Source organism: Neodiprion pinetum, chromosome 5 (assembly GCF_021155775.2).
Source record: "Neodiprion pinetum isolate iyNeoPine1 chromosome 5, iyNeoPine1.2, whole genome shotgun sequence".
NCBI lineage: Eukaryota > Metazoa > Arthropoda > Insecta > Hymenoptera > Diprionidae > Neodiprion > Neodiprion pinetum.
The window spans coordinates 24889214-24916525 of NC_060236.1; the positions used below are offsets into that span (position 1 = coordinate 24889214).

Here is a 27312-nt window from a genome sequence, read left to right on the forward strand (position 1 = left end):
AGAGAAGAGAACACTCATTTACTTAATACGCATTACGACACAAACATTTACACGTTGTTCAAGTGCCGATGTAATTAACTTGTCTGAACATTTCTCATTCACGTTGCATAAAATTGTTACAAGGCGTAAGATATCGTTTGAAGTTTCACTCATTGCTAGAAGTAAGTAACTAACGCTGATTACTGATATAAATTGAATTATCTTCAGTAAGTTCTGCAATTTTGTGCAATTAGTTGAAACTTTTCACTACCGTTATAACTTATGTAATTAAACGTATGCACAAAGTGATGCGAAATAATTTCAACCCATGCCAAATGCAATAGAATACTATTTCATATAGTACTGCGAAGCTGCTAAAACTATGCCATCTAGTTACGCTGAAATATTGATAATGTTGAATTGACGTATATTCGTTAATACGATCAGAGTTGAATTATTTCAGAGAATAGAGATTTGTATAGATATTAATTGAAATGATCGAAACTGAGTATGAAAATATTGTGAAGTCATACCGTGAATTATAATCTCAAAATCCAACGGTAACTTTGACGTTTCATAACGAGGGTCTCAAAATAACTACAATATTCTCTCAAGCAATTATGTACGAGTGGTTCTAACCTAATTGTCAGCAATGAATTCGAAATAGAAGCATGTCAATAGAACGTAAGCCGATCACTTCGGATTATACTGTGAATATTACGGAAGCTTGACTAATTATCGCGCACGATATAGTTCATTTAGTTATTTGGAATTACAGTGTCATCAAAGTGAGCAAAGTTAATGGCATGATAGACGGTGATAATTTTCTTTTTTAATAATGTTTTTTTTCTCAATCTATTCAGCCTTATCCACAATCGACACAAGTAGTCGGAAGATCGGTCAATAATTATCCCCATCAAATTTTACTCAGTGTTACTCCTTGACATACTTTGGAATAATCTTACTTCAGCCTTTCGCTGACTTTTCGAATCGTGTTAGAAAAATCATGGTGTTTACGTGCAAGAATCTTCCGAATGAATTGCCTTTTCGTTGAAGAAAGGAATTTGAGACCGGACTATGATTGGATGAGTGAAAAAATTGAAATGATAAACGGTGTGATGTGTAACATTGTTCGCCCCAAACAATGGCCGACTATACTTATACAATAGTTCCATAAATATTTTAAAGATAGTTAAATGTCGCTTCGAAAACTCAAGTATGAATACCTGTTTCTATACCGTCAGAGATAAAAGCTTTTCGCGTTTGATCGAGATGATTCTTGCTTGCGATAAAATTATGATCTTGAAAGTTTCAACGAGTTCGTATCATTAAAGAGAGAGGGAAGAGAAAATTTCATGATACGACAACTGCGTTTCTCTATTTTATCGTTCCTTATCAGTTAAGCTCTGACATTTCTGACCTCAGCTCTTGATGTGAGATAGAAAAGACCGGAAACTTTCATAGTCTTAATCGGTTCTAAGCTTTTCTCAAGACTTTATTTAAACAGGATACTTGAATTGACCCTACTTGTAAGTTTGTTCGAGTATTATAAGTCGAATCAGAAACGTGAATACTATTTCATTACAGAAGAATTTTGGTGGGTAGGTTAAGTCGATGAAAAAAGGCCAGACAGATGAATGGGCTAAATTCAGAAAAACCGAATTATATAATTCACAATGACATGAGTGCACGTTGAAATTTCAGTAAAAAAAAAACATCGCCTTTGTTACATTCAGCCATATTTTTAAGGCGAGATATACGATGCCCCCGTTAGGAATTCGAAAAGGACGTCTTCTCCGTTCACATTGTTATAATTCATTTCTCTCTCTCTCTCTCTCCTTTCCACCCCGTCGTCTTTCTTTCATTTTCCTCCTTTAAGCCACAGTAGCTACATGCATCCGTTCAATTGTCCTGCTGTCCCTTCGCCTGCGTTTCTCTATTTCCTCCCTTAGATCTCTTTGGGGTTTATTTCTCTTCTGCCTTCCTTGTGGAAGAATTTGATCCAGTCATTTCATACGTATTTTTGTCGCGAGGCTCTCACCTTTCTCACTGTCTTATACGATACAACATTTTTTTGGTACTCTATCAAGGAGCCTCGGTATTTCAATTTCTCTCCGTCCAATTCTTTATCTATACAGTGTGTTTTTGAGTAAGCTCCGCAGTATGTTGTACCACTTGAATAAACGTTTGTCACTTACAATTAGAGAAGTTTTTGAACGAATCCAATTTTAATATTACAGTATGATATAAAAACTGCAGTTGGGAAATGAAACGTATCAAATTATTCAAAAATATGCGTAACTTAGTAAGTAATTTTGAAAAGTTAACCCAAACAAGTATCACGGTTTGACAAATGTTAATTTTTACTCTTAGCTTAGCTGGTTATTATTGATTGAACAAATTTTTAGGCACCTTGGACAATTGGATAACAACAGTTCTGTAGAGTGAATTTAATAAAACTTGTTCCACCTGCAAGTTCGAATCTGAAAGGTGAAAATTTTATTAGCTTGTTGATTTTGTACACTTTTAGGTTCAGCCTAATTAGCTGATTAGCTAATTTTTGCCGGCTAACTATTTTGACCGGCTAATTGTTTTAGCCAGCTAACTTTCAGCTAATTAACCCAGTTAATTATCTCGACAGCCTAACTCGTATAGCACTACTTTTTACAAACTTTACACGTCAGAGCTCGTAAAATAATATTCATAGTGGTTTCCTTCTCAATTTTTGGAAAATGAGTCGTGTCGAGTCTTGAGTCGTCATTTTATCTTCGTTTCAATCAATAAAGCGACATACCGTCCCGTATTTTTTCTCTCACGACTTTTTTCATCCTGATATCGGATTATTCAGCCACATGCTACATTACAAAAATTACCGTTGGAGCTTCTGCTCTACTTAGCATAGCAGCATTCATTCCCTCCTCAACTTTTTTCCGTCGTATCGACGACGAGCATTATTGTACGAATTTTCTAATATAAGTACGTACGTGTAACTTTATTTGCCATAGGATTTCACGCAGATTTACACTTTTCGAAACGAGGTTAAATATTCCTCTGTTATTTTATGCGCCAATATTCACTCTACCATGCTGATCGAATACATATACCCCTTTTTTATCAAAACATAGCAGTGACGGAACTGATACGACATAAATGTATTCAGGAGCTCTTGCGGTAGCTCTAATAAAAGGGATTCGAAGTTTCAACAATTTGCATGAAACGATAACGAACCACAAAATTCTTTGAGAACCATTGGGATTCCCAAAAACCAGAATCCACTGAACATTCCCAAAACTCCATGGAATCATTATTGGAATCACCGATAATAATGATTCTTAAAATGTGATAGAAGTTTATAAACTTTCCTGAACGCCTCATAAAAAGTAGCCAACACGTCGCGTCGTGGAACTTCCGTGGAAATCTCTCAGAAAAATTCTTTGAACCCCAACGAATTCCTGAGACTTCCGCGCACGCTTTGAGCTTCTTCTTTCTCTCAGAGTCAAGATACTTAATCGACTCAAAGGGAAGTGTATAAAAAGGTTGCGCATGACAACGATATTTCTATCGAGGCACACAGCATCGAACATCGGGAGACACGGGCCGGTTGAACTAACAATATCGCAAAATTCTCTCCTCGTGTAGCAATTGTTATAGCCAAGTAGGACGCTCCGAATTAACGATCTAATATGCGTACACAATTGGTTACTGCCCTATTTTCCCAGCCCACAAACCGAACCTGAACGATGGCCTCGATTTTCCGGGTGATCGTGCATCTATTTTCTATACACATTAGAAAACAATACATATTACCTGACACTCCAGCTTCGAGACTGGAGTTCGTAACAGTATCGATTGAAAGAAAAAATATCAACATTTTTATAATTATAAGTCATTTTTTCTATACATCCGGACATTTATTAACAATTTGCGGTCAAATGCCGGAATTTACTGTTTCAAATGGATCAGTGTTTAACCTCTGTTCTCTCCGCCGTTGAACATTTTATATTCTAAATTTAAATCGCAAATACAAGGGGAATAATGATTTTTGAAATAAATTCAAACCGCGCGTTGGAAATGAATCGACCGTGAATAATATATGCCCGTGAAAGAATCTCAAATTGTATTACCTAATTTCATACGGGTTGAAAAAATAAAGAATAGACGACGGAGCCCGTAATGTCGTTTTAAAGCAATGACATTCGTTCTCGATGCCATTTTCTCTCCCATCAATGCATAAAAATGTATGACTTGGACGTCGAATTCAATCCCATGAGAAGTATTACATTAAGAAAACGTTATTTTTCGTCCGTCATTCCTGCATGACCAAAAGTATAGATTCAAAGTCTAATTAGATTTTGTCGGTGAAACAGTGACTTTTAGAATTTCGTGGAAGAAACTTTACAGTGAATTCGAACTGTTGATGAACTGGCAAAATTAGAATACGACATATTTAACGTAGGAATTCTTTGCAATGCTAATGAACAGAAAGAAACCACGAATGAAATGAAAAGTGAGATTCAGGCTCCATTTCAACTCGTACATTAATTTAAACTTTTACATTAATAATTTATAAACGATGCAGATCACCCGTTAAGAAGTTTTCCTGCTTTCAACTTTGTTCCGAAAGGACAAAGAACAGTTTCAAACACTTAAGTGTCTGTGCCTTTTAGTTGGCTTATTGCACAATTTTCGTATAAATGGATAAATTCACCAAAGGGTGTAAGCGTCGGTCGGAAATTTTTTTCACAATTTACCTTCCACTTATTGAACTTTCAAGCACGTACCTTCGTCTGAAAAAGTTATGGATAAGGGATTTTCCGGCAAAAATTTTTCGCTCAAAACGGTATCGTCAATCATTATTCATTGCGAAATTTTATTATTCAATTATTTCAGTAAGATCCGTGATAGTTGAAGTCGTAGAAGTTCGATCGATTGAACAATTTATGTTTCTTGAATCAATTATGTCGCTTCAAATCGGATGATTGATAAATAAAAAAGTATCCAACCATTCGTCGCAAGTTCGAGAGAGTTATTGAAGAAAATTACATTTTCCAAACACTACATGAGAGCAAAAATGCCATAAATTTCACAAAATTGCGCATCCGCCTTACATGGAATCGCAGATATTAAATTCTGAGAAGATTGATGATACACAAAATTCGGTGCAATCACTACCTTGATAGTTAGAAGTTAACAATCTGTTGGAGTATCACGATATTATGGAGTGTTATTATAAAAAACTGTCGTAGACTAAACAATTTTTCAATATCTTATTACTTGAATGATTTTTTCCATGTGGTTGAAAATTACAGGGCGTCTAACAACACGATAATACCTGAAAATCCTTAAATGCCATGAAATTCGAAAAGTTGAATTTAAAAAGTTATGAAATCTCATGAAATTTTACTAATCAACCTGAAAATTTTATTTTCAGGTTGATTGGTAACTCAGATTTCAGCAATTTATAGAATATTGATACTCATTTACATTTTTATTAATTTTAAGTCTTTTGTACAGATAGATCGATTTGAAGAAAATGTGATTTTTTCTCTTCCCACGTACGCAGCATATTATTATATTTATTGCGTGAATTTCTAAGGTGATGTGAAAGTAAAAAAATCGACATGTTCATGTCAAGTTTCTTGCTACACTTTAAATATTTGTAAAATCGCATTCAAAAATTTTATAATGTAGTTGCGGATTGTCAAAAAGTTCATGAAAAAGTTCTTATTTTGTTCCTGAAAAAACCTTGAATGTCATGATTTCTTGATCGCCAAAAAAAGTTTTTATTGTTGTAATTATCTTTACTGGATTGTTCTTTGTCGGAATTTACAAAGATTTTTAATTTATAATACTTTGTTTCGGACATTCTCCCTTTTTCGATATGATACCGAAAACGTCCAGTAAAGAATGAATTATACATTGTACGAATTTCGTTATAACTCTGTAACAATGATCGTAACTTTTCAGTTTCGACCATTGTTCGTCGTTTGAGTTTCGTATTCAGAGTTTATACCGTTACGTTCGGAATCTTTGAATTCACCCTAATTTGGCCTCGTCTAGCCTTTTCAAACTTCCATCAAACTAAACCTCAATTTTACTTGACGCAACAAACTTGCTTCTCTGTTCGTCCAGCCGCAAAATTTTCATTTCTCATGGTTAGCAGGACATTGTAATTAAGTAGGTAGCGTTAGGATATCGAATATTAACGTTGTTGGAAATAGAGAAAGATTTGGGACACTGCAATTTTTTATTACAGCTAGGTCAAATTTGTTTTTTTACTGTCCCGCATTTTTGAGTCTAGCAAAGCGTTCGCATTAGTCTATTGTCTCAGCAACGCAAAATTATCGCAATAGTTACAAGAAAATATAGTACCAGTGACCCTAATTTAAGAAAAAAGCAGTTACACCTACTATAATTTATACATATCAAAATAAGGTAGAAAATAAAAGTAGTTGAAGACTGTATAATATCCGGATTTGAAAATTTCTCTTGTAAAGAGATAGTTGAACGTAAATGCATCGTCTTGAGGATACGAGAGACCGTGGCTGAACATTGGACGAAGTAATCGTGTTATTCGACAATCGTTCGTCGTTTTGCTTAAAGCAGCTTCGACTCCGTCAATATAATCCGAAATCCAATATTTTTTCCGTCTCTCTGAAGCAATAAACATGCAGCAAGACCCCATGAACGCAATATAACGGCACGTCATCCAAAAGACGAATATAATTTTTAAAAAATTATCTGTTTTATTTATCAGATAAATGCAGTTCAAAGGACCGGTTTGTCTCTATTTTAAATTTCAGCAGTTTCACAGTCGATTGTATACAAGGTCACACATATTTACGTACACAGAAAACTTGTGTCAAGTATTTAATTTCCAATCCAGCACCTAAGAATTCCTTTTTTTTTATATATACCTTTATTCATTAATTTCTTGGATATAAAAATGGTAGTATTTGCTACTTGAATATGACTCGTACATCTAGTCAAACGTAGTTAAACTACTAATTGAACACTTCGGGCGGGTAATAAAAAAATTAACAGCTGTGTGTATTTTTCATTTTGCTTCCTTGCTTGACGAAATAAATCTCGCAACCAAACAGTTATCTCACGATATTCTATTTCACGGTGTTCGGTAATCGAATAAATTTCTGAATTTTTGTATTACATCTACGATCTTGTCGATTGAAATCAGTCATCCCTTTTCTCGCTCTTACAGACATTGTTCCGTTTTTCAGGATATACCTCTTCACGTCTCGATGATCACTTACCTCCTGATTGCATGGGATCGTTTCCGGATGTTGAGCGACCCGGTAAAACCAAGAATTCCAGCATTCGTGTGCGCCTTGGGGACGTGGTTTTTTGCCGTTTGCATTGTCCTGCCTTATCCGATCTACACAACTTATCTGGATCTAGGGGTGAGCTTTATTCATTTACAAACGACGGGAGAAACGGGTTCAGAGGCATCCTTTTAGGGCCGGACTTTCGAAGAGGCTTGTGATTTACATTTGTACCATGAAGGTCTCGTCAAACAAGCCCCTGAAACTATTCGAGGCACATCTGTACCTTGTCTCAACCACTTTGTCTCGAACCTCACAGTGACTACGCGAGGAATCTTAAGCATCGAAAATGATGAACGCCATTTTCAAAGATTGGAAAAAATACGGATGATCAAAATCACAAAACAATTTTTTTTTCAGAAAATTTCGATACTCCTACAAGCAACTCAATCTGCACGAGACAAATGAAAATAAACTGGCTTTTAAGTCCACTACCAGTATAGGGATACCTTATGTTTGATGCAAGAATCTTTTTTCTTTTCTCGGAGTGTGAACTCGAAACTTCATGACAAATTTGTCCCACGAGTTTTCGTTTTACATGTCAAAACCTGGGAAGCAGCGCATGTCTTTTCGCGCAATAATAAATTTACGAAGCACTCTTCGTTAAAACACCAGGTGTTTCAGAGTAGGCACTAGAATACAATTTTTCTGGGAACATGTTGCTTTTTGCGGTACAAGCATAGAAAAAACGAGATCCTCTTTGACGTTAAAGAAATGAATAAAAAAAGAATCCAAATTTGACATTGTAAAAAAATCCGATGACAGATTCAGTTCCTAAGAATTTCGTGACACGAGAGCGAAATAATAACAGAAAATTGACGTATGAAGACACGAACGTGGAATATCAGTTAGCACTAGCCCTACATCAAGAGTCTCTAATTGTGAGCAAGGTTTGACTTGTGCAATTTCAACCCGCAGTTTTTATTTAAAAAGAATTTTCTCATACGAGCACTGCGCTTTACTGTAGCCGAAATTCACCACCAGTCCAGCAAACATATTTACATAAACAAAGCCATTTTCATATGCCGAACCTGTACTACCATAAGGCTATTCATTATATAACTTTTTTACCATAAGGCATTTACCTGTTTTACCATAAGATCCCCACCTGTTTGACCATGAGATCATATTTGTTCACACGAACGTATCGTGTGTACGTGCAGTAGTACTGGTGGCACTCTGAATCTAAAAATAACTCCACTCTACGATTATTATTTTAATGAAAGCAGCTTATTGAAATTATTCCTGAATATAAAAATTTATAATAACTTCTTTCGCACATTAGTTCTATTCTCCCAAGTATTTATTTTGCAGTATTATTTATCTTATTCTTAGTCAATGGAACCTGGATTTTTTTTTTTTTTTTTGACGTTCAAATAGTAACAGTCAGCTAAGAATTTTTTGAAAACCTCGAGAATTCATAACAATTTCTGATAGTATCATTAATTTTTCGTAAAAAAAATTTTGTACCTTGGTACTGACTCAGCCTTTTGATAATATGTAAGTTAGGTTGTACAAATGAACCTGTTGTGCGCAGTTGGTGAAATAAACCTGTCTATGACATAAAAACTGAAGATCACTTTTATTCAATCTGGTATAATTTATTTACGTGGAGTCGCAAAAATATGGCCGCCCTCGAAAGTTCTTCGTGATAATCCACAGGAGGTTGAAATTGGCTTTTGGTATAAGCTAATATATCAAGAAAATATAAGAGCAACGGTACCTCGAACGCCGTGTTACCCATAACTTCAGGCAAATTTTACGAGTGAAAAACTTGGCTCTAATTGCCCAAAGTTTTATGGATAAATTGATCCAGCACTTCGTAAAAACGATGCAAAAGTCGGCAAACAAAGATTATTCACTACAGACTTAACAGATTTAAACATTTTACACCCACATGATGCGAGTGTCTTGTAATTAATTCAGATCAAGCTTAAGGTCCGCGACTAACGTTCAATAAATTTGCCAAAGCTGTTACACTCTACAACCTTCTGTAACGTTCTTGGGTTTGCTTATTCTCTTTTACACTGCGAGAATAACCGAAAAGTCCAAAAGTAGGATTGAATGAATTTAATGTGGGTACGATTAGAATATCATTTCGATGTTTATTGCGAGGCGGATTGTTTGAAAGTTGGAGATGAAGTGCATTATACAGTTTAGAAGGTAGATGCGAAGCAACTTGGGATAAGTAAAACGAAGCATGAGTGAGTGCAGAAACAAGACAGCGGGATCAAGGTTCTGGGAATGAAAGGAGATAGTCATGTTTGCAGAGGATACACAAGAGATTGTTTGGTCTAATTAAACGAAGAGGCGTCTAATTAACAATAATAATATTCCTATTGTATTTTCCAATCTTATCAAATCGGTCAAAATTGATCTTCTTCTCACTTTTTTATCCTCATTGTCCGAGTTGTTGTTCAAGAACGAATTTGTTCGGTAAAATTCTTTGTCAAACAATTGGGAATTTTCGGAATGAGTGCTCAAAGTCGACGGGACTCTACATCTACGGAGAGTAGAAAATGAGCTGCTTCAATATATATCCCGATGTTCTAACCCGTGCAAAGCGTACTAGAATCACCGAGCAATCGTCAAGCCTTGGCTTGCCGTAAGCTTTAAATGCCTGGCTGGTTACGTCGAAACGCAAAAAGTTACCGGGGCCTTTTTCGGGGTGCGATGCGATACTTTCATGTGGGGTGGAAAAAAAATTGCCTCTTTCAAACTTTCCCAGCATCCTCTGCTGACATCGACACGATTACACCGATTCAGATATTGCTTCGCTGTTCTGGCTTACGTCACAGGATGAAATATCCGCGATCGCGTATAGTTGGAAAATTTTTTTACATCACGTTCCGTGAATTCGCAAATGCTAGAGACACCCTCCTGCAACCCCTAAAGCGCACTTTGACCAGTTTCTAATTAGTATAAATACGCGTAGCTATCCTCCATCTATTTTCAGATCTGTCTCTCCATTTAGGCATTCCTATTTATACCTTCTAAAAAAGAAAGACAGTGCATGCAAATATATGGAAGCCACTTCGCCAGTATCAATCAAAACTGTAGTGCACAAAAGACCAAAATATTGAAATTATGCAATTATAAATAGTCGTAGAATTCCATTTTTGAACCGTTTCTGGGACTTGCAAATTCTGGAATCTGGCAAATATTTCGCACACGGTACGAAATACCGCATCGACTTGTCTTTTTTATATTCGAATAATACTGGGAACGATATGCTTACCCTCCAGGTTACTTACATAACTTTATGATGAAAAATTCTTAATATATTTACAAAGATATGAAACTCCAACTGAAGTTTATTGACGCGAGAAATTTCTTCCTCTTTGCAATATATTAAGTATAAAATATGCTTCAAAGACAACTGGCGCAACGCTTTAACAAAGATAAACATTTCAAAGCATTTCAGAATGTTCCGTTTCTTTTCCTGCTTCCGTAATTATAATCATGTCAACTTGAGATGTAAAACGGAAATGCTGTTCGAGTTTTCATATCTTTCATAAAATAGTATAGCTTAATAATGCCGTATCTCGGTTTATTAAAGACACGCTGAAAAAAAAAAGAAAAAATTCAATTTCTTACAACTTCGTCAATACGAATGGTTTTGCAACTCATAAGTCATACTGTTGTCAATAGCGTTCGATCCAATTGATGTTTCCAAAAAATATTAAATTGAATTCAGAGGTAGTGGAATAAAAGTTTTGACGTGAGCCAAACTGAACTAGATACCATATCTTTTTTTTTATTCTGTTTTTCATTCAACACAGCATGGCAATTGAAGAACATTAACAAAAATATTTCTAGATTAATACTTTTTATACCCGTATGACAGAGGCTGATCCTTTTCTCAATAGCACAAATTAAAATGAGATCAACAATCAGTTTGGTAATCTTTTGATATCTAGATCGGTTGTTCACTTCCATGCGCATGTTATCAATTACTGGCGATCAATACCATAAAGTAAATAATTCAATTGTCAGAGCCATCCTGAACATTCGTCCAAAGTATTGATTATTTTGTTTTGTTATAGCCTCTGGAATTGGGGTTTTTGAAAAAATAATTCCAACGTAATCAAATTCTGTTTTGCGCACTTTTCAAAATAAATAAAAGTAAATATTGAATATTGACTTTTGAACATGGCTAAAAATTTCACAAAATTGGAAGAGAAAGAAAAATGTACCCAGAAGATCTGAAAAATCGAGATATTTTTTCTACCATATGAAATTTATTCCAATCGCTCTGAAAAAAACAGTTTTTCACCATTAACTGTAAATTAGAAAAAACTAGGAAGTATAATCCAATATTTTACCAAGCATAAAAGAACCGAAGTCATCCAACTTGTGATGGCGAAATATTTTTTTGCTTTCAAACTGAAAAGAATTATCGAAACAATTTTTAAGCCTTGTTTCATGAAAATACGTTCTAAGAAATAAAAAAATAACCACTCTGTTTTTGTTAATGTCATACCATTGTTGGGATAATAAATGTTCGAAACAAAAAAGTAAACATAAATTCGCATGTCGAAAATTGGTGGATGTAACGTCTAACAAAAATCAAGAACGATCCTTTTGATAGGTTAAAAATATGTCAAACATTAGCCAAATCCAAAATGGTCAGATCGAAAGCTCGCTTATATATTCTAACCAACACATCTAAGATTAAATATAATCTTGTCCGTCTATTTTTCTGAGACTTGTATAAAATTACTGATAAAGTGCTGTTTTTTTATGCCTTCGAAAAAAATATAAGAGCAAATTTTCAAATCAACTGCAAAGATTATTCTGTAGGTTAATAAATCAAGTTGTATCACCAGACTTGTCAATGATGCCAGACGATATGCGCAGCGAAGCAACCGTAGTTTGTGATCGTTAATAAATATATACGTCGGAGATATTTGCCACAGCAATATTTCACGTTCCGCATGAGTTGGCAAAAATTGCAACTTCGAATCAGCCGAGTGAAATTCTTACAGCATCATTTATACCAACCGGTATAATGTCCAAACATTTTTGTTCGCAGAGATACATGAAGGAGCAATTTGAGGGCGTTGGGATTTGCGCCGCCAATCTGGCTGACGACATGCAAGAGTATATGCGAGGACTCTTCATTGGGACGTAAGAAATCTGCGTTTTTTTCTTAGATTTTAACGACTATGTTGTTAGGGCGCGGCACGTTTTTTTTTCTAAATTAATTATCCGCAAATTGCCTGAACTCGAAACTTTCGTCGGATTATCAATTAACCAAAAATACAACCCGCGTTCTAATGGTGAAAAATTGTAAGTTACAATAAACCGATACCTTCTCAAAAAATGTATTATTTATAAAGCATATCACCTTGGCTCTGAAAAAAAATATTAGAATAACTGAATTTTCTTTGAATTCACGATGCTTTGATATTCACCAATTTTTAATTTCTCTTTTCTTTCTGCTCTTGACGTATCGAGAAACGAGGTTTTGAACAAATTTCGTAGAATTAGTTCATGATCCGACATTGAAACTTTATTTCACTGTCGCTAGGTTACGACCGCACTGTTTTATCCAGCTCGCAAGCCAAATTGAAAGCGAATTTTTAATATGTACAAAAACATGAATTGGACGGATTCAGAATCAGATTCTACGAATATTGGCGCGTAAATATTTTATTTCTCTTACCTTCATTTCCGACGTTCTCATCCGCTCGAGATTGGAACTCAGATCCGTGATGTACGAGGGAAGAAACGGTCGATGTCCTACAATAAAGGAATTCCTCCATTCAATTGTGTGTTGGGTGTGGGAATGTTCCAGATCGAAATCGTAAAGGACGACGGGATGGAATCTGCGGCATAACGTCCATCAGGGGCCTAGATAGGTTGATGAAAAACGGTCGAATCAGTATGCCGGATGGTATTTTACATGATGAAATATTATAGAACATCATAAAAAACCGTTCAAGGGCACAATAGGCGAGATTATAAACATTCGGCAATGCTTATCTTGATCCGGTTCGTGTTTTATAATACTTCACAATATCTACACAGGCCGTTTTAACACGAGACGCGAAAATAGGGAGGTGAGAAAAGCATTATCCTCGGGGCGTGAAAGTAAGGTGAAAGAGTCGTTTGCTCTTATGTTACGACCAGGCGCTGACAAAGCCGTCGTCGTTTATTAATTCAGTTGGATCCCCGCGACTAGTATAAATAAACCATATATCTTGCCTCGAAAGTAATTTCTTCGCAGGGATCAACTTCATTTTACTCTGAATCGTTTTACGCAGCAAATAGAGTCACACATAAAAATCATTTAGTGGAACACACAATGAATTGAGCAAAGACACAAGTTCTGAAAGCCTCGCGGTTATGTGTGCCTACTTCCATTTATCGGACTTCGTCGAAACGATTTAAGATCTTCAGACGAAGGTTTCGAATAAATCAAGCAATCCTAAGCTTGTATGAAACTCACTCAATTCCGACACGAGACTCGCTGCTGAATAGAACACGAAACCATCTATGCATACGATATGGAATTATGTTGAAGTGCGCCAATTTACAAACAATTGACATTAATCATAATTCAAATAAGGTCTTAGAATTGAATATGTTAAATTTGTGAAAGGGAGAAAGGCTGGGAGAAAGAGGAGGATACTCTTATCCAACCGCTGACACCAGTTGTAAATTTCTGCTCATACGGGTTCACGGAGTGATTTCTAGGAAAATTAGCGTTAATGTACGAACTGCTGCCATTCAAAATACAGTATACGTATAATAATTGACTACTGAGAAGAATCGTATCTGTTTCATCGTGACTCAACCTTCCTGCGTAGGGATTTTACCATTCGTAATTATTTTGAAAACATTTAATCAAGTATCACGTGCAATCGATATTGGGAATGAATTTTATTGTCCCTGACGCCGTAGACAGTTTTCAATTTTACAACCACATGCTATATTTCATGGACGTAATTAAACGCGGTGAAACCCAACAATTTTCGAATCCCCGTCCACTTTAATTTCGACTTCAAAAGAGGTTCGTAGATATTACCGGCACGAAGATCGCCACGTCAACAAGATTTAAAAATTGTAATTAAGGTTCGTGTACCTCACTCTATAAAGACCCTAATTGAGCCACTCTATTCAACAACAAATTGAAGCACATCAAGTTTTTGTACGAAACTACCATTCAAGGAATTCAAAGCATGATTTACGACTTCTTTCCTATTCAGGCAAAAGCGGCCAATTTCAGAATCAAAGATTTTCAATTTCCTAAAAGATTCCGGGAACGGTAAATGAAAGGACTATAAAAATTCGATCGAAACATAATTATAATATTCGAAACAAAAGTCAATCGCGAACAATGCTTAAGCGAAAATTCAGCAATTACCTGAGCAATCCATCAGCTTCAAGCTGTACGATTGATGTTTCGCAAGGTAAATATCCAGCCTGACTCTCCCCAGCTTCGCTTCCATTTGATTGACGATAATCCAACCATCTGAGCTTTCTCTGAAAGAAAATTTTTGAATTCAAATGGATTATCACATACGTACATTTTGCATTTGTTTTGCAATACGTTACATACTGTACTTTTGTAAAAATACAGATTACAAGATTGTAAACACCGAGCAACATTGCATATTGTTTGGAGAGATGACAATAGATACTGGATCGTTGACGTGGGATCAGCGAATTATTGATAGATGGCTGTAGCGAGGAAGCGGGATGCTTTTAATAATTGATTGCTCGGTAAAAATTCTTTATTTGAGAGAGATACACAGGTGATGCAATTTGTATAGCGTTAAAAAAAAAGTCACAAAGTAAATCAGCGATGACGGTGAGTACAAAATATTTAACGCACTGGTAGCGTCACGATCAAATGAAAACGACAGTATAGAAAACGGACTGCATTAACGTGATAAGATTTGGACGATACTGTTTTTGCTGAAAAACCTTTAACTGCGTAATACAGAGATCGCCGATAAAGGGCAGGAGAAAAAGATCGTTTCATGTTTTCATTTGCATTTTCCAGAAGACTCTGATATATTTTCCTAACGTTGTCTGACAAGAATCTTATGAGCTATAAATACGACGGATTTAAAATATGGTTCGAATGATCGTCAGAAAATTACTTATATAAAATGGAATTTTTCACTATTCGCGTATTTATGATAATGTTTTCTAAATCTTACATTCTGATACATTTACAGCATTAATTTACTAGGAAATATTTGTTTCTCGCCTTTTGCGATTACAAACTTTGAGCTTGAACAACGTCTGAAGCCTTGAAAAATAGTCTATAACTTGCTTATCTTATAATGTTTCCAAAATCTGTGTCTGCATTGGCTAAAAACTTATCAACATAACATGACACATGTTTATCATATGAACGAATCGTTAGAAACTTTACAGCGCTAGTGATCTTTCAGAAAAATGAAACCGCAACGTTATCCCGATTCTGTCGCAAATGATTGATCCGTCGCTACATTTTCAGCGAGACAGTTGTGACAGGAAAAAATCTTGTACACGCATCGATTTTGTCTCGCGCTTTCGCTTCTGGTGAAACAGGAAATGTTACAAGAATCGACTCAAAACGGGGAAAAAAAAAATAAAATTACCCAGAGCCGTTCTGGTAATACGCAACCTCTCAAGTCTCACGGAATCTTTCATATCCCGAAGTCCAGAGAAGCTGGCGATCCTTTAAGCGAACAAGCCCCTTGCAAACGTTGACACAAATGTGCACGAGCATGAGTAGTACACGTCTTTGAAGTAAACGTTTCGTTCCGCTGAAGAAAAAACCAAACGATCAAATAAATTAGACATAAAACGTTATCAATCAGTGATTCGGACGTGTTTAAACGCGTGATTACAGATACGTCGCACCGCTGACCATCACCACCTACCTCTACGTAAAGGCCAGCAGAGAACTCCAGACGCAGGAAGGTCCCTTGGCAGTGGCCATGTACGAGGCGAGAGCCAGGGATTCGTATTCAAGGCACGGCAGTCGAGCCAGCACCGACATCACGTAAGCGTAATGAATCTCTTCTTTGCTCCAGCGGAATAGAAGATCCCGAGCCACTTGTTAGACTCCCGGCTTTTTGCGACATTTTGACCTCGGCATTGCACATCACGTTGTTACGGATGAACGGGATCCACAGCTTGATTCAAAAGTTGGGAAAAAGGAACAAGAAACGTTAAAGAAAAAAAACTCTGGTGATGTTATTTTCGCCGATAATAGTCAACATTTGTGAAACAACCTCTCTGCTAGGTGATAAAAATGGTTTTAAGCACGTTCGAATGACGCAAGCTCGGACACCAATAATTTAAAACAAGGTTTTATGATCAGAAATTTTTAAATCATTAAGCTTTCATGTTTCTTATCCTCATGTCTTTCACCTCATTTTGTTCGGTATAGAGATCTTCAGAATTGGGCAAAAAATTCCCAATTAGTTTTCTTTAAAGTGGACAAAAATAGATTAGCGTAAGTACTGCAGAACAGATGATTTGCCAATAATTACATTTCCGCCATATTGTCGTGTGGAATGTCTGGAATGTTTTTCAAATGATTTTTAGGGATCTGGTCGGTCAACAAAATCAGTCCAAAAATATTAGAACTTCATTAACAACGCCATAGTTTCATCATTCGACACACAGCAGTGATTTTGTTTGATTCGTGTTCACTATCAGCAACGCGAATAAGATTGCTGGAGACTTTTCAAACGGTTCTTCTCTCTTCCTAACTTTTCATTTCGACTATGAGTCCCATTCATTCATACAGGCAAATGCATTTTGGTACATAAGTTAGTTCTGCAATTTGGCTTGACCCAAGAGCCGACGTAGCTTCGTCTAAGCAGCAGAAGATCAGAGTTGAAAAAAAATGTAACAAGAAAGAAGGTTTGGAAAAATTGAGGAAATAATTTAGGTAGCTGGCACGGAGCGGGTTTACAACCGTTGGCTGGGCCAGCTACCCTTAAATTTCACTGCAGCGTTCTGGTACTTTATTAATAGAATTTTTGACAGTAAGTCGTAGAAATTGCCGCAATCCCCTGTGCTCGCAGGGTGGTGAATTCCCTCCTTTTCAACGTTATGACGAAAACCTCAGAATTCTAGCACAAACTTTATTACAGCGGGTGGAACGAGAAAAAAAAAACTGGAACAATTTAACAAGACCCGAATGAAATCCGAACGCGTTGATCGATCTTCACGCATTTTTGTTCGCTGGGAACTAAAAGAACGAACATTTGTTGCATTCAAAATTCAAAAAATGTTCTCGTTTGTGAAATGTGATTGATACAATAGTCTAGATTAGTTTAATACGTACTCTTTCCCGTCTCTGTACAGCCAAAATTGTCCGACCAAATGTTCGAAATCTCGAGCATTCCAAAACACGAAATAACATACCCTTGGAACATAGATACGTGGGAGTTTATGACTTGGATAATTCGGTGATATCCTCTTAATCCCAGCATCATCCAAGAATCGCAAATGAAGAAGGGTGGCTTAGTTTATGTTAAACGAAAATGCGACAAGGATTATACTTCTAATTTCTAGACAAACGTTGAAAGTCCTTTTGCACTGATCCATTCCGCGTCGTTGTTTTCTGTCAAATGCACGAAAACCGGTTTGACGAACAACGAACGTACCTTGCCTCGCAGTATGCAGTTCAAGAATGCTCATAAAATGAGATTTACCTTTTGTTGGAAATCGTTGGGATCGGGAAAACGTGCCAAAGATTGTCGTCGAGTAGTCTGCATGTCGTTGTTTTGTATAGTGAAATGATATTGGAGCCTTTGGCTGTTAGTAACGGGCTTTACAGGCCTCGGAGCCATTAATGTGGACAAGGAGGAAATAAGAAGGAAGAAAGTTAAAAAAGGTTACGTATTTATTGTTCAACGGGAAGACTGATGTTACATTCTGAGGGATAAAGAAGCGCAAGAAATTGAATGAAGGGAAGATGAAAACCCCTTCACAAGTGATCCGTAATGTGATCGATCAAGACTCTTCTCCCTCTTTCGTCTTTCTTTTACAAAATAGAAGCCCACCGTCGAGGCTCTTTTAAGCCCTCAATATCTTCATTTAATTATAGGCTTCCAGAGAAGTCGGCAAGCCTTAGATATCGATAATGCCTCCTGAAATAATAGCGGATTGAAGAAAGTTTAATCTTGCGAAGAATAAGCCCCAGCGAATCATATTAGTAACCTCGAATTAAAAAGTTTCACCGAAAACAATTAAAATTAACTATTTCCCAGCAACATCGTTCAATCAACTTTATTATTCTACTCTACAACAGTCATGAGACATCCATTCGATGGCTTTTTTTTTGGATCTCCAATGTCTGCATAATGACAATATTATGTGAGTACAATTACAAGTCAAATCGGGCTTCTATTTCAGATGCGAGTAAATTTGCCTACAGACAAGGATTAAATTACTTATTTTCTGAATTTGTTATCAATATTCGTCGAGAGTAAATAATGGATTCAATTAATTTCAATTTTCCGTGTTCGAGTTTATTATTCGAATCTCAAAATTAAACTGAGGGAGAAATAACTAACGGCATGACTTCAAATTTTGAATTCAGCGTTGTATTTTTGCATCGGAAGATCTTTCAAATAATCCAAAATTTATGAAGTCAAAGATCTGAAAAAAATATTATACTTGTTTAGAGAATTTTAATCGTCACTTCAATCACCTGCCCCGGTTTCAATGAAACATTTTCAGTCACAGTTTATGTTTGGTTGTATGTAGGGTCTTATAAGGTTTGAGAGAGTTTTTTGTCACATATTTAGCTCATGCTTAAGATTTCTCGTCCCAATTTCATCTGAATCGGCAAAATTGTTTTACCTGTAACGAGTTTTAGACATCCAAAATTATGACATGGAAAATGATTACCATGGTGATGATCATGGGTGTTTAAAAAACACACCTATATACTCACAGCTGCCAATCTTGTCGATACATGCTGTACTTTGGAAGCTTACATCTTAATACATTATTCAAGGCTTTTCTCTCTCTCTCTCTCTCTCTAGTTTTTTCTCTCTTTTTGCAGCAATATTTCAACACCTTGTCGCCTCGTCCATACAGATTATATACAAACTGCAAATCTTCGAGCTTGGGCGATTTATCATGCGATAAAGCTGAAATTTCTCGGCAATGGAATAGAGGGCTTGACCCTTATCGATTTCGGGCCGAACGCCAGATGCTATATGACTATTCCCACTGTATATCACTATCAGAATTTATTTTCGTCAAACTTTGACGTAACCAAATTGAATATAATAATCTCGATTCTCCGAAAAAGGAGTATACCTATCAGCTGTAATATGATGTATATACGTTGGAATTAAGTCTTCACGACCGTCCGATCACTTCGAGTATCTCACGAATGCCGTTATTCTAAATCAGTGAAAGCATCGCGCCACATGGTGAGGCAGGAAATTTGATATTCAGGGTTGCTATCAGAATCTTAAGTCAGTGAACTTACTCCCAGAATTCTATGAAACTCGAAAATACGTGATATTTTTTCGGTATTGAATATTAACCGCGTTAAAACTTTGTTTTCAACAAAAATATGAGCAGAATATGAATTACTTTTCTCCTTCAATTATATACAATTCAGCCGTCATAGGCTACGCAACTTTCGGATTATCTCTACTTCTGTCTAATTTTTCCATACGTAGGCAGCGTTTCGAAAGTTCCATTCATTCCATTGGTAAATTCGAATGTATATTTCAATATCTAGCGTAAAATATGGTGCAACTAGCTGACATAAGAATTTCCTTGGGTAGTCAGTGTTTCAAAAATCGATTTGCTATTGTCATTTTTAAATTATTCAAGAGACAGGGATTTTTATCCACCGACTCTTATTTCATTGTCAGCCTTAATTGGCTTAGCACAAAATCCCGAGTAAGCCTGCGATGCATGAGATTAGTCATTCAAGTTCGGATGTCGACTTAATATTACAGTGAACAGTTCATTTTTGAAATGTGACCCGTGCCTGATCCTCAAACAGCTCTCCGGGTACTTTAATGGCTTACTTTCACTTGTTACAGATACTAATCCGAAATTAAGATGGATCTGAATATTTAGTCGTACGAAAAATAAAGAGTGGAAATTTCAGAGAGACGGACTTTATATTGTACACAGAACCTGTGAATTAAAAATTCCAGCCAATTCCAGCTTTGGTACAATTCGAAATTATGAGTTTCAAAATTTATTGTCCAATTTAACTTGTGGTTAAAATTAATTATTTACCTACAGATTAGCTAGATTATTTTAATCCCGAAAATCATATGGGACGAAAAGCTTATTTTGACTAGCTTCCAGCAATCCTAACTCCTTAATTGAATGAAAAAAATTTCCATTAACCTTAAACACATAACTTACTAAATGGACCCATATTCGGTATAACATTTTTATCAAATACTCTTCTTTTTTCTTCTAATGAAATCAATATTGTGCCAAATGACATGCTTGAAAGCCTAACAAGCAGAGGGCCACGAGTGTCCATCTTTATTTCCGAAAAGATGAAACAAGCCTTATACAGGTAAACGATTTCGCGTAAAGATGTCTCTTTCGTGTGAAAAAATAGAGGAGTGAAACAATAATTTTTTTCAACGTATACATACGATCATCGCCTACATTTAATCGTTCCGTCGCGTCACACTTCTAATTATGCCAGAGAGATGCAAAATGAAAAAAAAAAAGAAATACCAACAATAACGAAATGAAAAGGTGAAGAAAGAATGATGGTGAACTGCAAGAGAAACGCTTCTCGACTATTATCGTATGGATTAACAAAGAAAGAACCAATTCGTACCTACACAAGTTCGGAAGGATAACAATGTTTCTGTCACCCATCAAATCACGGTAATTAGCTACGAAGATCTTGGCTTCTTGGCTCTTGTTTAGGGGATAAAAAAACATTCGATATCACGGCGCCCTCATTAATTTCGATCTTCTAGTGATCCAGGGCCTGTTTCAAACATTGATAAACAGCTGCGGGATAACGAGCCAAAGTAAGCAAAGGTGTTTACAGCCGTCGAGAGTGCTCGAAGGTTTTCGTACAGGGTATTAAATTTGGCGCATCGTCGGGATTCGCTGCCCCTCCCATTAGGGATCCACCGAGGGTAATGAGTGGAAGTTTATCCCACCGTAATTAGGAATAATTATACCGGTATTCCAAAACTGTATGGGTTCTTCTTTGCCAGTCCGCCTACATTCGACAACGGTAGGGCCTTTTTACACTCACGCGTTATTCACGATGGCCAAAATTCAGACTTTGGGCTCTGCTCAAACCTGTTAACTCGCTTCACTTACCCTCGTTTTTAGCCCATTTACACGGGTATTTGTAACAGTTTTTTCCGCATTACAAATTTTGACGGATCGGCGAATAAATAATGTGCCTGTTATGTACTTGAATTAAACTGATCGAATGTGAAAAACCATGAAAGAAGAACAAGAGACATGGCTCTCAATTTCACCATGACTCATTACACATGGAGTAAATTAAATTGATAAGAATTTTAAATGCAAATAACGAGTGGAATGGAATTTCTTCATTTTATATAAAAACTCGCTGAGATGAATAAGGAAATCTCATCTCTTCATGTTCACATTTCATCCAAGTAGATATACAGTGACGAATCTGGAGACAGATTTCGTTACCGACACATTACCTACAATTAGCCAGTACACAAACCTTTTTCCAGAATGTTCGTGTGAAGTGTCGGTAACGGAATCTGTGCTCAGAACTAGCACTGTATATCTACTCATCCACTATCGTTACGTTGATATTAAAGGCCCCTAATTGATTCCCTGTGAGGAGAAAAATGAAAAGAATCAGCAAAATTACATCCGATAGATCGCGTTTCTTGAGCGTCTATAAGATTGCCGAAAAGTTTATCCGTTGGAAGTCCAAACGACCAAAAAACTACTCGACATGTAAACTTCTAGAAGACCAACAACCAAACTCGCTCAACTCTAAAGATGCGAGTTTCAAGTGTGCTGAGTACCGGCAAATAACGACTACGAAGGTACGAAGTTCTGGAACACCTTTATAATGTCATATCTACCACATCCGTCGAACTATGAAACCGTTGTTCAAGATTTACACGTTTTTTTTTTACGTTCTCGTGACAGTTGTCAGCGGCTTTCCCAATTCCTGTCCAATTTTTTCAAAATACAAATTGCCGTTTCAACTTATAAAAACGTAATACGTGTTACACACGTGTTTCAATACTCAAAACTTCTGGTTAGCCATGCGCTGTATACATTTCATAAATATTCATTGTGCAAAGTTTAAACGACCCTCGCCATAACTTGGATCCATGTGAAACTCACGAGTACAGCAACCTGCGCCTGACTCGGCCCATAAATTGCAATTGGTACATGCAGTACTATAAATTGAATAAAAAACTTGTTGACTGCAATTCATACGGAGCTTGAAAATTCCCGTTTACCATTGTCGTAATTTCACTCGAGTCTGCACGCATAAACACTCATCGTTGAAATACGTAACGATGTGCAGCTCTATAATCCAAAGTCAAGTTGTATTCCTTTTCTCCCTATGTGATAAACTCGACGAGAAATTAGCTCCTGTGCAGCTGAATGCGGAATCTCTCCAGCATAAGTAGTCAGCTTAGTTCGTTTCGCCTTTCCAGTCGTGTTAGCCACTCTTGTTAATTGGTTCCTCGTACTATCCTTCGCAAATGTTGTATTCGCCCAGTGCGCTGGAACTAATTGATAAGTTTTAATTCCTGAACATATCGAACTGAGGTGGACCGAACAAGATCAAATGAAGCTAGAAGTTCCCAACTCGTCGTGTACAATTTACTCATGGATGATTCACAGTGATTTAGATCATCTAGCTGACGGTTGATTTTTGCTCATATTGATATGTCCAAATTCATACTTGCCAATTTCTATTTTTGTGAAAAATGAACCAATGGACACAATATATAATATTATGTAAAAGAGATTGGGTGAAAGTGGGGAAGAGCACAGATTTAATTAATGAACTAAATTGGCATCGAGTCAAGTCTCATTCGTTCTCCTTCATTATTCTCAAAGAGTAGTTTTAATTTATCTTTCATGAAAGCACATTCCATACTAATGTCTGCTAATCAGCTGTATTTTCTCGAGTTGCGTAACAGGGATTGACTGAAAAAAATGGAGTAAAATTATTTATTTTTGCTTTAAGAAGTGTACTTTGATTCCTACCTATTTCAAATAATAAAAACAAAAGATGTCGATAATGCCGTCAGACATTTCAGGTGAATATAACAATAATATTGCTCCAATATATAATCGTGAACATATTACCAATCTGTGATATTTCGCCGAGACTCGTTCTTGGAACGAATTCTGATCGCATGAATGGCCACAAAGATCGCATGCTGGGCCTTGTAGCTGATGGGAAGTTTCTAGCGTTGTTTCATTGAATGAATATACAATATAGCTTGTCATACACGTGTCAAAGTACAGTTCATATCTTGGTTTTCTAGACAAATACACATTTTCTCCCAACATTCAAAACGCCATATTTCTATTCTTTACGACTTTTGCAGCGAAAATTTTCCCTCTTCAAATTGATAAAATCTAGTGTTCTTCGTATCTATATTGGTCTTCAAGATATTCTATTTTTCTTTTCTTTTTTTTTTTTTTTGGTAGTTTGATTTCGCTATTACGCAAATACAAGATCTTCTTCGGTTCTATTGAGAAAAGTATAATATTCAAAACGTATGATTTCAGATTTCAATTCCTACGATTCGATTTAGCGATAACTGAAATTATAGCCAATGAACTGAAATTGTCAATATCGAACAAAAACGGTAATATATTAAAAACTGTTTAAATCAACCTAAAAATTTTGACCTGAATTTTGTTGACCTACTGGGATATTTTTTTCTAACCGCGTAGGCGTAGCCTGTGATTTTTCTTTTCTATCAAAAGCAGAGTTTCTCTTATTTTCCATCAATTTAAATCGTTTTAACTAAGGGTGAGACCAACTCACGATAACGAGGCTGCACAAGTCGGGGTCCCTAGCAAAACCACCAACTTTACAATATACCTAAATATACAAATTGCTGATAATTAGTCGAAATACCGGTTCCTATAGAATGTGTAATGAAATCCTGAACACCTACGCCTTCTCAATAACACCTGATCGATTTCATCTTCCAGAACCGGACGTGATGGCAAACGAGAGAGTGGAAGCGTTGGCACCGGAGGTGCTACCGTCGGATTCTCTGGACTCTCCGGAGGATACGACCTCTACGACGCGGAGCTGGACGTGCGAAAGGAAAAGCGAACCCAAAAGTACCTGATCTTCATGGTCGCCGTCTTTGCCATCTGTCTTTGCCCTCTCATGGTGCTGAGGTGAGGGTAAACAGTTTCGTACACTTTAGTCACAAGGAACGGAAAACTAAATATAACCTCTTTTATCTCATGACCTGAGAAACTCGTTTTTGATAAGCTGACAAAAATGGAAGATTTCGTAATTTTCAATTTACAAAACTTATGATTTCAAGTTTCGTATTGTTTATTTACAAAGAACTGAAAATTAAAGATAACCATAATTCTCTTTTACCTTGTTACATGAGAAACTCATTTTTGATAAGCTGACAAAAATGGCAAATTGCGTCATCTTTAATTTACCAAACGAATCACTTTTTCCTTGGCATCGATTAACATAGCAAAAACTACGTTTCATAATATACCCAAGGTAGTCAGTTACTTTGTAAAGCAATGAGATCGATAATAAGCCGCTCAGTTTGTTTTCCGCCTGTGGATTTTCTGTGGAGATGAAATAAATTCACAGAGCCAAATTTTCATCGATATTTGCAAGCATTGTAAAATCAGACTTTCAGTCTCTTTGTTTAAAGTATTTTATCTTCATTCAAACCAGGGTATTAAAAGTGCTACGGATCCGTCTTGGCTCGGCAGCTCGTTCAACTTCAAGATACACGCTTCAAATATTTCATAACAGAAATCCTGATCGACGGCACGGATAAGCCGAATATATAATCTATCGCCGTATTATACCGTTTCGTATCTTGATACCTGTCAATGCCGATGATGGTAAAATAATCGTATACGTTACCCGATCGTTCAACCAATGATTACGTCAATTTGAATTCTCGTGTGATTAATATTTGCATAAGTACACGAAGAACACACAGAGTATCATCTTGTTTATTTAGGTCGATTTGCTTCTGGAAGAGAATTGGCTATTATAAAGTTTACACTTGAAGTTTACTTTGGTATGAACTCAGTCTGCAAGGATTTTAGCAACTCCCTAGTTACTGTCATACTTATTTTCTCCCTCAGTTCATGCAATCCATAATTATACTCATGTATATAATTATATCTCCGGTTTAAAAAATCGAGGAGAATCTTCTGATAATTGCCTAACTCCACTCTAGTTACCGATTTTCCATACCGAGACAATCTCTAAAAAAAACTTGCAAATCAACCGCGCATGCGTCAAATAATTAAATCTCATTGGTCGGCGAAATCTTCCCGCAGCGATATTCTTGTCTGCGATGCAGGCGGGCCAACCTACGCAAAATGTGTCCGTTTGAATTTTCAAAGAGCATAAGCATTAAATTCCGACCGTTCTTCGAAGAATCAACTTTCCAACCCAATAACAAATGCATCCCAAACCTTTCCGAGTCACCGCCTCAATTATTTGAGATTCTAACCTCGAAAATGCCTATCGACTACATCGCTGGCAGAAACAGTTTGACAGCTGAAACTCGGGATGGCCAGCCTGCGCGAACAGCCGATAAAACTCGCGCATGCGCATTTGATTTTCCTGGTATATCGGAACGACGTTTTTCTGATAAATTTCAATTCCATCAACTTCGTTCCCATTACACAACCGTTAAACTTTTGCTTTCTGATTATTTTCTTTCGTCAATTTATTGGCTTCAGAGTATTGTGCCTGGATATTTCCCATCGCGGTATTTTATTACCTTGTTTTTGCTCCTTTCTTCACCAACCATCATGGGTGAGGAAATTGCAGAATCGCTTGGAGCAGCTTTTTTCAAGCTTCGATAGTTCGAGTTTACAGTATATGGAGCGTGGCTAGAAGAGGAGTTCGCCAAGATGGTGTGGCGCAGTTTATTGTGTTTCGCGCGAACGATTTTTCCGCTGAACCACTCGATATATCGTCCTAAGGATCCGAGTGATGTCGCAAAGCATCCAATTCGTACGTCGCCGACGGTCCGTTTCAAGACCACCTTGAACAAATGGAACGAGATACTTTGTAGAATTAAAAAAAAAAACTGATCGTAATGTTTGGGTCCAACACTCCAAGACTTGGCCAAAATGTGAAACAATAATAAGAAGATTTCGTGGCCTTGTTTCAGACACCGAAAAATCGTTAATAAAGTCGATACTTCTCTTTTTTCCAACACGACGCAGCTCGAGATGAAAAAAATTAACAAATGGTACTGGGGATTTCATGATATTATTATGTTCTTGAGGTAATTTTGAAACAGCTAGTTCATCGGCTACCTGGAGTATAATTTTTTGCAAAGATTATTTCTGAGGTCCACGCAAGTCGAGAATGTCGAGAAGGAACTGTGATAATAATATACTGGCAAAGTTGCAGATTCGCGTAACATACATATTCACTCTAGAGTTGTTAAACAGTTCTAAAAGTCAACGATGTTAAAGTCCCTTTCCAAGTTAATGTCAAGTCTTTTGTTAGATTCCCAGTGGTACAGGGTTCAGGGTTTTGCATTTGTACGAAACCCATCAGCATCTCCGGAATTCACTTACGCATAAAGTATCCCAAAAAGCAATTTTCTGATTGCCCAACGCATTTTATCTTAATATGACGGTCGTGATAAATTACCAACAACAATAGCGATGACGATATCATTTTTGTGCAATAAAACGTCAAGTATACGTCGAGAAAAATTGTTAGGTAATTTCTTTACCCTTGTCGCATTTTTTAAGTAAGGTTTAATAAGAGTCGGACGCGCATTCTGGGTAGATTTAT

At 36.5% G+C, this 27312-nt stretch overlaps 1 protein-coding gene across 1 annotated transcript in view; it reads left to right on the forward strand.

Moving 5' to 3' along the window:
* The window catches only part of LOC124220240 (orexin/Hypocretin receptor type 1), a 44985-nt gene that overhangs the window by 1252 nt on the left and 16421 nt on the right, over positions 1–27312 (forward strand). Inside the window, exons 2-5 of the mRNA XM_046628842.2 lie at positions 7218–7397; positions 12355–12449; positions 16174–16326; positions 24486–24680. Coding sequence (XP_046484798.1) covers positions 7218–7397; positions 12355–12449; positions 16174–16326; positions 24486–24680 — 623 coding nt within the window. The remainder of the gene's footprint in view (positions 1–7217; positions 7398–12354; positions 12450–16173; positions 16327–24485; positions 24681–27312) is intronic.